This window comes from Cornus florida, unplaced genomic scaffold (assembly GCF_030987335.1).
Source record: "Cornus florida cultivar Cherokee Brave unplaced genomic scaffold, ASM3098733v1 CherokeeBrave_3.0.0_Hap2_Chr01, whole genome shotgun sequence".
NCBI lineage: Eukaryota > Viridiplantae > Streptophyta > Magnoliopsida > Cornales > Cornaceae > Cornus > Cornus florida.
This window is the reverse complement of record NW_026775571.1, coordinates 97,141,466-97,155,957: the sequence shown is the minus strand read 5'-3', so window position 1 is coordinate 97,155,957 and position 14,492 is coordinate 97,141,466. Positions and strand designations below refer to the sequence as shown.

The 14,492-nt window shown below is 30.9% G+C and overlaps 2 protein-coding genes across 2 annotated transcripts; both read left to right on the top strand.

The window, feature by feature from the left end:
* The first annotated feature begins 409 nt into the window (after positions 1-409).
* LOC132308266 (transcription factor CPC-like) lies at positions 410-1,337 on the top strand. Its single transcript, XM_059806298.1, has 3 exons — positions 410-557; positions 659-743; positions 950-1,337. The coding sequence occupies exons 1-3, from the start codon at positions 509-511 to the stop codon at positions 1,044-1,046; spliced, it is 231 nt and encodes a 76-aa protein (XP_059662281.1). The 5' UTR covers positions 410-508; the 3' UTR covers positions 1,047-1,337.
* An 8,324-nt stretch (positions 1,338-9,661) lies between these two features.
* LOC132308256 (peroxidase 42-like) lies at positions 9,662-12,549 on the top strand. Its single transcript, XM_059806285.1, has 4 exons — positions 9,662-9,936; positions 10,131-10,319; positions 11,232-11,397; positions 11,747-12,549. The coding sequence occupies exons 1-4, from the start codon at positions 9,706-9,708 to the stop codon at positions 12,154-12,156; spliced, it is 996 nt and encodes a 331-aa protein (XP_059662268.1). The 5' UTR covers positions 9,662-9,705; the 3' UTR covers positions 12,157-12,549.
* The last annotated feature ends 1,943 nt before the right edge of the window (positions 12,550-14,492 follow it).

The window sequence follows — 14,492 nt, the reverse complement described above, 5'->3', positions numbered from 1 at the left end:
GGATATTGTATACATGTTAATCATGAAAAAACACTATACGAAATAACAAAATGGTGGTAGAAGATCAAACCATATATATTTTTGAAGACATAAAAAGTGGTGCAATGGATGTGGGTGGTCACTGGACTCCACTTCAGTTTATGGATAAGGTAAAATGTGCTGGCATTATTACTGTGTGTGTGTGTGTGTGAGAGAGAGAGAGTAGCATACAAAGAGAAAATATAGATAATGATTAGGAAGATAAACATTATAGTAATAAAGAAAAGACATTGCATATGCACTTGGATGGTTTATGTTTGTTCTTTTAGACATAAAAGGCCAACTCAACGAACTACACCTCCAACAACCTATCATAATTGAGAACTACCAGTCTTTATCTTCTCAACCACCATTTCTGTCTCCTCCAAATCTATATAAATGCCATTCATTTTCCTTTCATATATATATATATAACACATACAACTAGTAGACCTTTATTGACTTCCACAGAGTTCTAGCTTGTGAAGAAATGGGGGACTTGGATCATCACCACACCTCCAATAATGAGGATAAAAAAGGTACACATTTCAATTTTTTGGTTTCTAATCTTATTTCACTCTACTCCCATCTCTGTTTTCGATTTCTCCTGTCTAATGTTCTTGGTAATTTGCTCTTGTAGAAGCAACAAATCCGGATTCAAAGCCAGAATTCTCTGAAGATGAAGAAATGCTCATAGCTAGGATGTTTAGATTGGTTGGAGAGAGGTTAGTGATTATTAACTTATATAATAGCAATATATATATATATATATATTCCGAAAAGTTCAAGCAAATTGCACGCACCCACAATATAAACTTTAATGGTTTTTGAACACTCAATATCCTCTTTGGAGAGGAGAGATCGTACTATCTTGACTAATACATATTGATTACAACGTAATATAGTTGACCATGTAATATATATGAAGCAGGTGGTCTCTGATTGCCGGAAGAATTCCGGGAAGATCAGCAGAAGAGATTGAAAAATACTGGACTTCAAGATATACTTCATCAAGTAAAAAATCATGACTTAGCTGGTCATGCTTATAAGTCCCGTGTTAAGGTTTAAAAACTGGTAGAAAAAAAAAAAAAAAAATCCGCAAATCTAAGTTTGCGTAGTTTGTTTTAGCATGCATGGGCGCGTTAGCCTTTTTTTTTCGTTTCGTATATAGGATTCAAGTGATGTATTAAGATGATTTAGACCTACCATGTTGTTGTGCATAGTTTGTTTAGCATATGATTAATATATAGTTGTGTAATTGTAAGCCTTTTACACACTATACACGTCTAGATTTAAATATTTTATGTTTTCAGTTCAAATTCTTCTTTTGTAGAGTTATTGCACAATTGAAATGTTTTTTTTTTTTTTTTTTTTTACCACTTATGTTTTTAGATTTTTTTCTTATTTTGTGCTACCTTTTGAGTCACACTAATCTCCAAAAACGTCTTTAAGTATGTATGCTAAGTTAGTTATAAAAATAAATGACATGATGTATAGTATGTTGGAATTGGAATTGGAATTGATAAAATTGGAAGAAATTTTGGTTTAATTTTTTAATTTGCTTATCTCCAATTTCATCAATTTTAATTTCATGTTTGTCAAACATAGCCTAATGATATTAGAGTCAAAGAATGTTACAAAATTATTTGACCGAATATAATTAATTGGTTATTAATGCATGAGATAAGGAAGTAAAAGGTTTGGTTTTTTTATATTTAAAAATAATTATCTAATATTTCTGCCTAACTATGCGTGTCAAATATCACTACTTAATGAAAAATAGATTGCTATTTTGTCTTGTGTGTGTTTGTGTGGGTGGGTGGGGGAAAGGCATGAATTTAATAAAGCTAGATAAAAGAATCTGATGAAAATATATGGAAAGAGCAACATCTTCAAATTTATTTTTATACCGATAAGACACTAAATACAGATTTCCAAAAAAAATAAAGAGATTTATAAAATTAAGCCAACAAATGTCATGTTCAAATTATTGGTTATTCGGGTTTTTGAAAAAAGAAAAAAGCAAATAAATAAATAAATAAATAAAATAGTATTCTGACGGCCTATTATTGACAATTGGTCAAGCAGCAAATGGGAGGCATCACAGGATAAGCCCAACATGTGGCCCAATCCAGTTTCCAAATAGGCCAAGAAGCCATTGTCACTTCAGTTTTTGGACAAGCCCATAATGTCTCTTCTCAAAAACCACTAACACATTCCTTACTTTACCATTGGATTGCAACGATGACATGGTGTAACGGATTATTACAAACAATGACTAAGGCTGCACACAAAATTCTTCAAACTGCAATTCGAATTAATCTAAACCACACGATTCGGTTTAATTTTATGACTCAACGGTACGATTTCGGTTCAAAAAATAATAAAATTGTTAAGATTGATTCGAATCATAGCTTGGAAGTGAAAAATCATATTAATCCGAACATAACGGTGATATTTATTCACAAATCCGTTGCTCAGCTGACACTAATACGGTCCCTATTTTTTATATATATTTTTTAAGAGACTCGAACCTTCTATCTCTTATTTTGAAATGAAAAAAAATAAAAAAACTACATATTTTGATTCCTAAAACGGTACCTAACCTTCTTAAATCCAACTTTTTTTTTTTCAGAAACTTCAACATCTTTCAGAATTCTGGGTTTCAACATTTTTTATTTTTTGATGGGGACGTTTTATTTTTCAATTTTTATAATGTAAAATTAATTGAATCAACTTGAAATCAATCTAAATTCCGTTATGATATTTTCTAATCAGAATTTAAATACTTAAAAACGGATTAAACTTGGAGTGCACGCATAGTGTGAGTTGACAATTGAACTGAGTCTAGTTTCATTATGTTTATGTTTAGATTGAGTCAAGACTAACCCCTACAATTCCGTGTTGCAAATTGCAATCTTATTACTATATTCATATATTTATTTTGCTTCACGAGACGTGTTAGACAGGAAAATAAATAAATAAATATATATATATATATACACACACTTATTAAGCCAATATAATAGAACTGAAGGACTGGGTTTTCATGTTGCAAATTTCAAAATGTATTCCCACAACTCAATGTCGTCGTGAGATGGGCCTTAAATTAAAATATAATTTGATTGTCCATATGGCAGATTAATCATACCTTTTATACACACACGCACACGAAAATAATGCCTTGTACATCCAGCTAGAAATTTATTCATACGAAGCGTAATTTCATAATAATAGTGCATATATATATATATATACACACACACCCACACACACGAAAATAATGCCTTGTACATCCAGCTAGAAATTTATTCATACGAAGCGTAATATCATAATAATAGTTGATATATATATATATATATGCACTACTTATATATAGCCTAATTTTGTGTTTTGAATTATATAATTTAGGTAAGATTTGCCTAATCAGTTGTGGTCCAATTATAAATACACACATAATTTATAATTATAAAATTAAGAAAATAATAAATAAAGAAAACAAGAAAGGTGACTGAATTTATTTCAAAAAAAAAAAAAAAATTATTATCCTTATTTATCTCTTTCATAATTTTATAATTACATATTATTATTGAACCATCAGTGGGTGAATAAGAATGACACGGTAACTATAAAATTTAGCTGCTCATGGTTTTGGAATTAGAGTCTGGAAAAATATAGATTAAGAAATTAGTAAAAAATGTTCTTTAAATTCTTTAGTCAATTGGTTTAGAACTTGAACATAGTGCCGGCATTTGGAAACTAAAAATAAATGGATGGTCCTACATTTTGTTTAAAAATTGAAAATAATAATAATAATAATAAAATGACAATTTAATATATATATATATATATATATTTGAGAAGTCCCAACTTCAAAACCAAGCCTTAAAGCTATCATGGCAAGCATCAAACATGCCAACCCCACACCCATTTCTATCAACCCCCAACCTCCAAGGACTGAATTATTGAACGTTGCTTCACCTTCACAAGCGAGGACAGCACCTCCCAGGACTGAATTATTGAATGTTGCTTCACCTTCATGAGCAAGGACAGCACCAGTGTTCTATTGCATTGAACGACTATGATCACTTTACCTATGTAAAATGATCATAGCCATTCACTGAAGTACAAAACGCCACGTTGTACTGCAATTTGGATATTCTTTAATAAACAAGCACCAGGTTCCAGATTTCAAGTTGGTGGGTGGTACTAAATTGAACATGAATATCTGAAAGTATGCATCCAAATTCACATGATGTGCTAGTTTGCCATTTAGTATGAACAGTAGCTTGAAATTTTTATGTATATATATGTATATGCTGTATTTATATATCAGTGTGAGTTGAATGAGCATGTTACCCAATTCAGATGGCTATTAATTTTTATGGATTCCTGTACGAATGTGGAAGATAAGCATCTGATAAGGCCAAATTTGACAGAATTTTTTGACTTCTTTAATTGTGTTGGATATGTAGTATAGAATAACGTCAAAATTCTATTATTATGAGAATATATATTATTTTTTAAAAATAAAATTAATAAATTGGATTCTGTTTTTATAAATTCATATTCAAATCAAGCATTATTTGAACTGAATAAAGGTGGTTTTGACATAAAATTTTGACGTAAAATTGAGAAATTTACAAGCTCAGCGCATTTCAGGGAAAAAAAATACACACACACGTTTATTGCAGCCGAAATGAAAAGAAATTTAAATGCAGTGACAGTCAATCTCAGTTTTTGGTACTCTGTACCATTTTGAAATCCCGCCCAGTAACCCGAGTTTCTATTTATTGTACTCCCTCAGTCTTATATTAATAATCTATTATTCTCTTTTTATATCTTCTAAATTAGGTATTCATTTTAAAAGTCAAAACAAATAAATTTTATATTTCCATCATTATCTTTTATCTTTTTTAAAAAATTCAAATTTTATAATTATATATATTTAAATTAGGAAGGGACAAATTGATAATTTTAAAAAGAGACAATGCATTAAAGTTATGTCTCCTTAAAAACTCCCATTTCTAAAAATGGACCTCTAATGTGAGACAGAGAAAATAATTAACTTCATTCAATCGATGTGATCACGCATAGATTATTTTTTTTTTCTTTTCCAAATTTACGGTCAGACCGGTCTACTTTATTTAAAAATATATTAAAATATACTACAGTAATTGAATTCTCATTAAGTATATTAATTGAGTTTTGTATTCTCCCATGTCAATTCCTAATTTTCTCGTTTGGTGGCATGCGTTGTGTTAATTTTGGTTACAAAACAAAAGTATATTTGGTGTTATTTTGTTTATTTTTGGGCTACTGTCAATTTTGGTAACAAAAGCATGTTTAGTTTGGTCTTATTTTATTTTACACAGTACTAAAATATTTCGTGAACAGTGGCCTAATATTAAAATACCAAAAAATATTTTTTCTTATTTTGACAATGTTCATGACTCAAAATCATAACAATATCGCAACATGGTCCAAACATTTCACAACAAAACATCATTCCCAAACGTACTTTTCGATTTTTTTCCAAAACACTCGTACAGCAAAAACGTTGTTTCTGTTTTAACCAAAAACAAAATGCCTAAAACAAAACGCATGTCAAATGAGTCATTTTGTAAACAACGTTCCAAAACTAAAATACCAAAAAATTATTTTTTCTCATTTTGACAATTATTCATGACCCAAAATCATAATAGTAGCGTGACACGGGCTAAAAACAAAACGCTTAAAATATTATTTCCAAATGCGTTTCTCATTTTTTTAAAACACTCTTACAGCAAAAACATTATTTTTATGTTGAATTTACTCTCATTAATAATTTATTAAAAAAAAACACTGAAAATAATTTTTTTTAAAAAAATAATTGAGTAAGGCGTGGTGCGACATGGACAGGGAGGATGGAGAAAAATAATTTAAACAGAAACTGAAATGGGAAGGAGGCTAAACAATTTCGGACAAAATGACCAAAATGCCCATGCCGAGCTTAGCAACGCCTATGAGTGAGAAGTGGGGCCCAAAGGAATAGAAAGTGTCGGTGGTCACTATGGCTCGCAGGCTCCACACCCAGGTCCAGCTTATCAGCTTGGCTTATCCATTTTTTACCACGTACAAAATGTACTTATCAAAAGTAACAATCCAATAAAACCATTGTAAGAGTACAACCTAGTCACGTAAAGTAAGAACGAAAGTAAAAAAAAAATTCAAAAATGGGAGGAGGAAAGTGACAAAATTAAATCACAAATAGCGGCAATAGGAGCAAAAACGCGTGCAGGGCGTGCTATGAGCATGAAAGCGATACTCATTGAGGAGGATTGTATGACTTCGAGTACAACACAAATGTATTAAAGCCTTCATAATTCGTATTCATTAGTTAGGTCAAGTTAGAGAAAGTCATACTTGAAATTTAAAATTCTTCCACATGCATTAACCACTCATAAATCGTATTTACAATAATTATTTATTAATTAAGTTAAAAAAAAGTCATATTTAAAAGTTAATATATAAAATTTATTGAATCATCACATCGTTTGACTAAATTGTCCATCTTAAAAGAAAATTGATATAGCGGATGAAAATCAGAGACATTCAACTCTTATACATTTTGCGAGTAAGGTAACGACTCCAACGTTAGAACATTTTATGCACCCCCACTTAATTAAAGTTTGTATATTAGTCTAATTAAGCATATATTAGGTAGATTATAAAATAATAATGAATTCATGTTCTCATTGAATAACATATTAGATCAAGAATCATTTCCAAAGGTTACTCTTTCAATTTGCAAATGAAAAGAATGAAAAATATATATAACTTCCTTGCAATTGATATGGAGCTAATAATTTCTTTTAATAATCAGACCACTTTAAGATTTTAGTCAAAATGTCATCTTAGTTTGAGAAAGTGTTTGGAGTTTCACGTCATTGAATTATCCATATATTTTGATAAATAATTTAGTTTTCTAGCCAAAAACAAGAGTATTCCAATAATAATAATAATAATAATAATAAAACACTCAATAAACGGTTGCGAAATTAAATAAAAAATATAATAAAGAGATCTAACACACACACAATAAGAACACAAAAATTTTACGTAGTTAACCCAAAATTCAAGGCTACGTCCAAAGGGTTGCAGAGATTTCACTATAATAATAAAAACAGCAGTGGATACAGAGAGTTCAAAATGAATATATACCATCGTACTAGAGCAAAATGACAAGTAGGAAAATTACTTAAATATCCTTCAAAAATTAGAGTCGTGGGCAAGCCCTCAAACCCCAACCTTCGAACAGAATTGAGTGTTAATATACAATATTTATCAAACTCTACACTATCAATTCATTTCAACTTTACGATAAAGAGGATAAGAGAAGAAGTGCCCTTAACATCTCAATGTCCAATTACAAATCCAATGAGAGGGTATATAGGGAAAGCTTAAAGAGCCATATAGCTAAGTGCCACTGAGCCTATGAGTCCATCTTTGGGCTTGGGGGCGCCTTCTTCTCATTGTTTAACTCAAAATCAAAGTCATTCAATCTAAATTATTTTGTCCCCTCTAATAAGATATTAAGAATATAATAGTCTTCCTTTCTTTAACTATTAGTGTCCTCTTGCAATGAGCTTTGCATAATTTATATTACATGGATGACAACTTCTGACCCACCACAATTATATAGTATATCGTAGATACCCACAAATTCAACTTTGTCACTTAATGATCTTCAACAATGAGAGGCTATCTTCAACTTTGTCACTCAACTTTGAACAGCCATGTGAAATTACAAAATCTGTCCTCAAAATTGCCAAGTGTTTAATCATGAGAAGTGGATCTTTAAATCGGTCACATCCTAATTTAGCCATCTTCCTTGTATCTTCTCCTAATCAACTTGTAAAAGTTTTGAAAAGCAAATTCCTCTTTTGTAATAATGCAAAATTAATTTATTTTGGGTTTCCCCAATTTGAAAGTGAAAGGTAACATAACTTTTTTCTTTTGCTAATTTTCATACTAAAGGTAATCCAGTTTAGCACATGGAGGGAAACTATTAGATGTTTTCCTGTTCTGATTCAATCAGAATTTTTTAATTAGAAAAATGTATACTTAAAAAGTTTAATAAAATAGAAATAATTATTATGAAAATTTCTCGTGATAAGAGTTCCTTCGTGATAAGACTACGAACTTTTTATTATTAATAATTAAATTGAGATAAATTTTTTTTATAATTTTTAAAAAATTAAATAAATTATTTAATACATCTATCATTTTAGACTTAAATTTGAAAAACTCTTGATAACATTACTCACAAAATATTAAAAAAATTGAACATGAGTAGTGATTGAAGGGAAGCACATACCATCTAATAATTTTCCAACATGAGCTGTAACGAGGGCCATCCAATAATTTCTTATAATATCTAATTGTGTCCATTTAAATTGTGAAGTGAGACAGATGTCCTCAGTTTGAGCTCTCTCACATGTGTGTTGAATTTATTCATTACTTTTTAAGTTGCTTGATGTTCCCTCTAAACAACTTTCAGTAAATAGAAAATTAAATATAATCGTACAACAAACAGATAAGCTATAAATTATAGTAATTCAAATTTCTAAAAATGACTATTCCTATTTATGTTTATCTATTCATTTTGCAGGCCAAGTTACTGGAGATAGTACTAACTTTACAATGCACTGCTGTCACACCACACCCACACTGACACACTTATATAAACATAAATTAATTTTGACATTATTATATATGAAAATCTTGTAGTCTTTTTTATTTTATATATATATTTTTTTATTTTTCGTTACATCATCAACTTTGACATATTCTTTAAAATAAATTAGGAGCGCCGTCACATGGACGCTGAATGTGTATAAGATTTTCATATTGTATAAACAATGTAATTAAAGAATACATTATCGAAAGCAACAATTTTCAAATAAAATATAATCACATTAAAATTTGAAGGGTAAAAAGATTGGAGGAGATGGATGTTATGATGAAGCCGGTCAACATAAAGAGTCTGGGTCCAGATCCTCTGTTCCACATATCACGGCCCGCTTCTCTTACACGCGGCATTATCACACAAGTGAGGGACATGGTCACGTGGACCACTCGATAAGTTGGAAGGACATGGTCACGTGAACCATTCGATAAGTTGTTAAACACGTTTAATTTTAGAGTGCTGATAAATTCACGGTTATTACGATTTTAAAAAGTATTATGTTATGAAAAAGTACTGAATCTATATATACTATTTACCAATGTGAACTTATGTACTTACATTTGGTCCAATGTGGTAGCCTAGTGCCACCTGCACACGTGCTTACACAGACTCATTCACCACATTTTGACTTCAACCGATCTAAAGAAAGAAATTGTGGGTTTAGAATAGTCTGTCAAATTGATACATTTGAAAACTATTATCCATTAAAATTAGTTTTTGAACTCTGTTACGGTAATAAATACCCGTGACTTGATTCTCTCAAGGCAGTGAATGCTACAGGAAAATTGCAAATGTCATAAAAGCCAAAGCATCAAAGTCATAACTCCAATTAAAGTCATTACTCCGATTAATTAAGAAGTGTCAGCAAATACTTTTTATATTAGCAAATTCATCTCTCCTTCCATTATTTAAGAACTATTCAGGTGCTCCAATTCAGTATCAGTGAACATAGAGAGATGGGTTCCAAAGCTCTTTTTTTCTTAGTAGTCTTATCCTTCACAGTGGTGTCTCTCAAGTCTGCTTTCGCAGATGAGAATGAGGACCCAGGTCTGGTTATGAACTTCTACAAAGATACATGTCCTCAAGCCGAAGACATTATCAGAGAACAGGTCAAGCTTCTCTATAAGCGCCACAAGAACACTGCATTTTCATGGCTAAGAAACATCTTCCATGACTGTGCTGTTGAGGTATGTATACTGCACAACTACTCCTTTTGTCTTGCTTTCGTTCTTTTTTTCTTTCTTGAATATAAATAGCGAGTTCGAAACGATAACGAAGGCAGTCTCTCCGTATGTGGAGGAAAGGCTGCAGGGTAGCCTCGTCCACTGGACTAACTCTTTTTTATGTGAATATTAATGTGTGTTTTGTTTTGTGGGAGCAGTCATGCGATGCTTCACTACTGTTGGACTCAACAAGGAGGAGCTTGTCTGAGAAGGAGACAGACAGGAGCTTTGGGCTCAGGAACTTTAGGTATCTTGATGAAATTAAAGCAGCTGTTGAGAGGGAGTGCCCTGATGTTGTTTCCTGCTCAGATATCCTTGTCTTGTCTGCAAGGGAGGGCGTTGTTTCGGTAACTTCAATTTCTCATCCCTTTATTTAGCAATCTTAGACTGTGTGTATATTCAACTCCTTGATTTACTCTGTTTTTCTTACAATCTGTTCTCTAGAGAATCCTGACTAAGTTCATGTCTGAATCCTCAACTGTTACTGCACGTGTGTTGTAACAGCCTGACCGTTCGTATCACTCGTACTCAGTACTTAGGCACAGATGTACCATGGGCTCAGTACGGGCATATGCCCCTACTGAATTGTTTTATTATTATATTTTATGCCCTTAAATTTATATTTTTTTTGTATTTATATTCATAAAATTTTAAAACTGTTCCCACTGAAATTATGAAAAAATCTCTCTATATAAATTTTTTTCCTCGTATGGATTTCTAAATCCGTTTCTGCTCGCACTTGTGGTTTTATCTCAATATGAATTCTATATGTCTGCATCTGGACTAGATCTACAACAATTGTACTAAAAAAACTGATTTTGTTTTACTAAATGGGTGTGTTTGTAGTTCAGTTCTCTCTGACAGATGTTTTTTTTGGTGTTTGAAACTCCAACAAGGACTTTGCTCTTTGATGTTGTACTGAATATGAATTTTCAGTCTATGACTAGAATTCTTATCTATTTCCCTTTAAAGCTACCAATTTCAAAAGGGCTTTTGAATATTCTTATTCCACTTATACAAACAAATCTTGCTCTCTTGATAATATAAAAAATAACCCAAAATAGCATCTTAGAAATAATTTATAGATGAAGAAGATATAATAAAAATTGTCAAAGAAAGCATTCCGGTAAGGCCATTCAAAAAAAAAAAAAAAAAAACACACCTTTACTGGTCCTCCATGTTTTGTATATTTTATATGAATTATAAGAATTTTATTAGCATACTAATTAACTTCAATAAATTTTGGAACTTGTTGTTAGCTTGGAGGTCCTTACATCCCTCTTAAAACTGGAAGAAGAGATGGTAGGAAGAGCAGAGCAGATGTACTTGAGCAATACCTCCCAGACCACAATGAGAGCATCTCTGTCGTCCTTGAGAAGTTTGGAGCTATGGGTATTGACACACCAGGAGTTGTTGCCTTGCTAGGTATAATACATCAGCATTTGTCTTCATTCATACATACACAATCACATACATGTTATATATATATATGTATATTTAGACATTAAATGCATGGGACCATTACATATCTTAATGGATGTCATATATGAGTACACCTTGCAGTGGTGTATGTCCCATGAGAGCCCACTATCAATAGGTACATAAGTCATATACATAACAGCTTACATGTATAGCACGGCATCATAGATGTCATTTATAATTACAACTAGCAGTTATGTGACATAGGATTATATCAATAATTTTGCATATGAAATTGAAGCAACATGAATGGCTAAAATTTTCCACCATTTGTTGTTGTAATTGTGATTCATAGGTTCCCACAGCGTGGGGCGAACCCACTGTGTGAAGTTGGTGCACCGTTTATACCCAGAGGTGGACCCTGTGCTGAACCCTAACCATGTTGAGCACATGCTCCACAAGTGCCCGGATGCAATCCCGGACCCGAGGGCAGTGCAGTATGTGAGAAATGACCGTGGCACGCCGATGATCTTCGACAACAACTACTACAGGAACATATTGGACAACAAGGGGTTGTTGATAGTGGATCATCAACTAGCTACGGACAAGAGAACAAAGCCCTATGTGAAGAAAATGGCAAAGGACAATGACTACTTCTTCAAGGAGTTTGCAAGAGCCCTAACAATTCTCTCTGAGAACAATCCACTCACTGGCACAAAGGGTGAGATCAGAAAACAGTGCAATGTTGCCAACAAGCATAACTAGGGAAGCTCACTCGATCATGTTGAGAGTTCACAATAAAAATGGGCTTTGCTTTTAAGAGTGGCATCAAGATGGTCATGACCATGTTGCATGCACTGTTTCTAGTATAGGTTTCTGCTTTTGTTTGTTGTCAGGTCAATGTTGTTATGTATATGTATTTATGTATGGGTTGATGGTATATGATGCACCATTATGAACTATAGTCTTGATGGTTGTTGATTCTATATGAATGTAATGCTCTCTCTCGGTATATCTTGCTCCATTAGCCGTGACTGTTGCATCTCAACTATTTGTATTTGTAAACACTATTGGGAGATCCATGTGATGGATCTTTCATGAATTGTTCGGTTTATTTGTATATAGTGACTTATTTTAAATGCCGTAAACTTATTTTTCTGTCTTGCTTTTCTGCTCGGTTTGTTTCGACCTAAAATTTTTTTTTGTGAAAAAGATTTTTTTATTTATAAATAAAATATTTTTTATTTTTATTTTTTCGGTATTTGTTAAAGGTTTAGGTGTAAGTCGAGATTGACGTCGAATCCATCAAGTAAAGCGTATAAAATAATTTACTGAAAATAAGTGAATGAATTATTTTTGTTAAATTTTAATATATTTTTTTTATCGTAAATATTTTACAACTATCAAATACCAAAAAATAAAAAATATATTTTACTTTCCGTTTATTTCGATGTAAAATATTCTTTTTGTAAATTTTTTTTTTTTTTTTCCAGGTAAAATATTCTTTTATTTTTACTTTGTCGGTATTTAGTAAATGTCGCGTCGAGGTTGAGATCGAATCTATTGGGCGAGGTATGTAAAATAACTTGTCGAAAATTTATGGATAAATTATTTTGTTAAATTTTAATTTTTTTTTTTTTGTAAATATTTTACGACAATCAAATACTAAAAATAAAAATATAATATTTTTTAATCTCAAATATATTTCCTTGATTGATGTGAAGTTAATGTGATTTGAGGGGTTTTACACTAGTTATGTGCGACAAAATTAAAGTTAGGTAAAACATTTTCTTCATACGGTTCTGAAAATTTTAGGAAATCCAAGGATGTGTACATCATTTGCCCCATTCATTTGAGAGAGTTTCAGAAGACAGCAAAGTATGATGTGAAGTAAATGCAACACGGACGGCCCCCCAATCATCACGCGGGGTTATGGATTGTATTTGTTCAAAAGTTGTCTGTCTATTAGTGATGGAGTCTACGAAGCTTGGATGCTAGATATAGTCTCGACCGGATCGAATTCGGATCAGATTTAATCTGATTAATTTGATGAGTCTTTTACTCAATTCAATCCGAATTGATAATTCAATGATTTTTTTAAGTGAAATTTATATTTGATTTATTAATAAATAGATATCCAATCTGATAACTCGACTTGAACGGTGTATTTTTTTATTAAAAAATAAAAAAATTACTGTCAAAAGAGAATAAAAAAACAATAATTAGAAATTTTTTAAAAAAAAATGGATAGAAAACAAAGAATAAATAAAATATGAAAGGAAAAGAAGAAAAAAAAAATCATTTACTCTTCGTTAATGAATTATTATAACATTATTAGTATATATATTAAGAGATTTATTAATATGTTGGTGAAAACATGTTTTATATATATATATATATATATATATATATATATATATATATATTTTGTTACCTCTAATACAAGTCTGATAGATGACTTGATATACATAAAATATAAAATATTAGTATATTTTGTTACCTCTAATACAAGTCTGATAGATGACTTGATATACATAAAATATAATATATATATATATATATATATATATATATAATTTTATTTGGGTCGGGTCGGTGTAATTCGTATTCGATTTATTAGGCTAATTGGTTATCGAGTTCAGATTGTAATTGGGTTATCGAATTTTTTATTCAATCCATATATATCCGACTAATCAGATTTGATTCAGATCAGAATCAGATCCATTAATAAGTCTACATATAGGTACGACACGATAATATATATATTTTTTATAACTAGGGTAAGGAATTGCTCGCACTTAAAAAAAATCGAATTTGAGACCTGAAACTTAATGAAGTTCCGGGGCCCAAGCTTTTTTTACTGGGCCAACTCCTTAAGAGTTAATATAATAAATATTTATATGTATATAAATAATTTTTTTTCTTAAATTCTATAATTTTTTTTAATTAAACAAATATATTTTAAATTACATTAAATAAAACCTATTATTGTCATGTTTATACCATGTATTAGTCGTATCTGAACAGAAAATGAAATATTTATTATTTAAAATATCATCTAATACCTGTTGAAGTCGTATTCACGTATTCAAAAAGTTTCT

Coding starts and splice junctions, on each gene's coding strand:
- LOC132308266 (XM_059806298.1), top strand. CDS start 509: ATGGGGGACTTGGATCATCACCACACCTCCAATAATGAGGATAAAAAA. Junction 558..658: donor CAATAATGAGGATAAAAAAG/GTACACATTTCA, acceptor TTGCTCTTGTAG/AAGCAACAAATCCGGATTCA. Junction 744..949: donor TTTAGATTGGTTGGAGAGAG/GTTAGTGATTAT, acceptor TATATGAAGCAG/GTGGTCTCTGATTGCCGGAA.
- LOC132308256 (XM_059806285.1), top strand. CDS start 9,706: ATGGGTTCCAAAGCTCTTTTTTTCTTAGTAGTCTTATCCTTCACAGTG. Junction 9,937..10,130: donor TCCATGACTGTGCTGTTGAG/GTATGTATACTG, acceptor TTGTGGGAGCAG/TCATGCGATGCTTCACTACT. Junction 11,398..11,746: donor AGGAGTTGTTGCCTTGCTAG/GTATAATACATC, acceptor TGTGATTCATAG/GTTCCCACAGCGTGGGGCGA.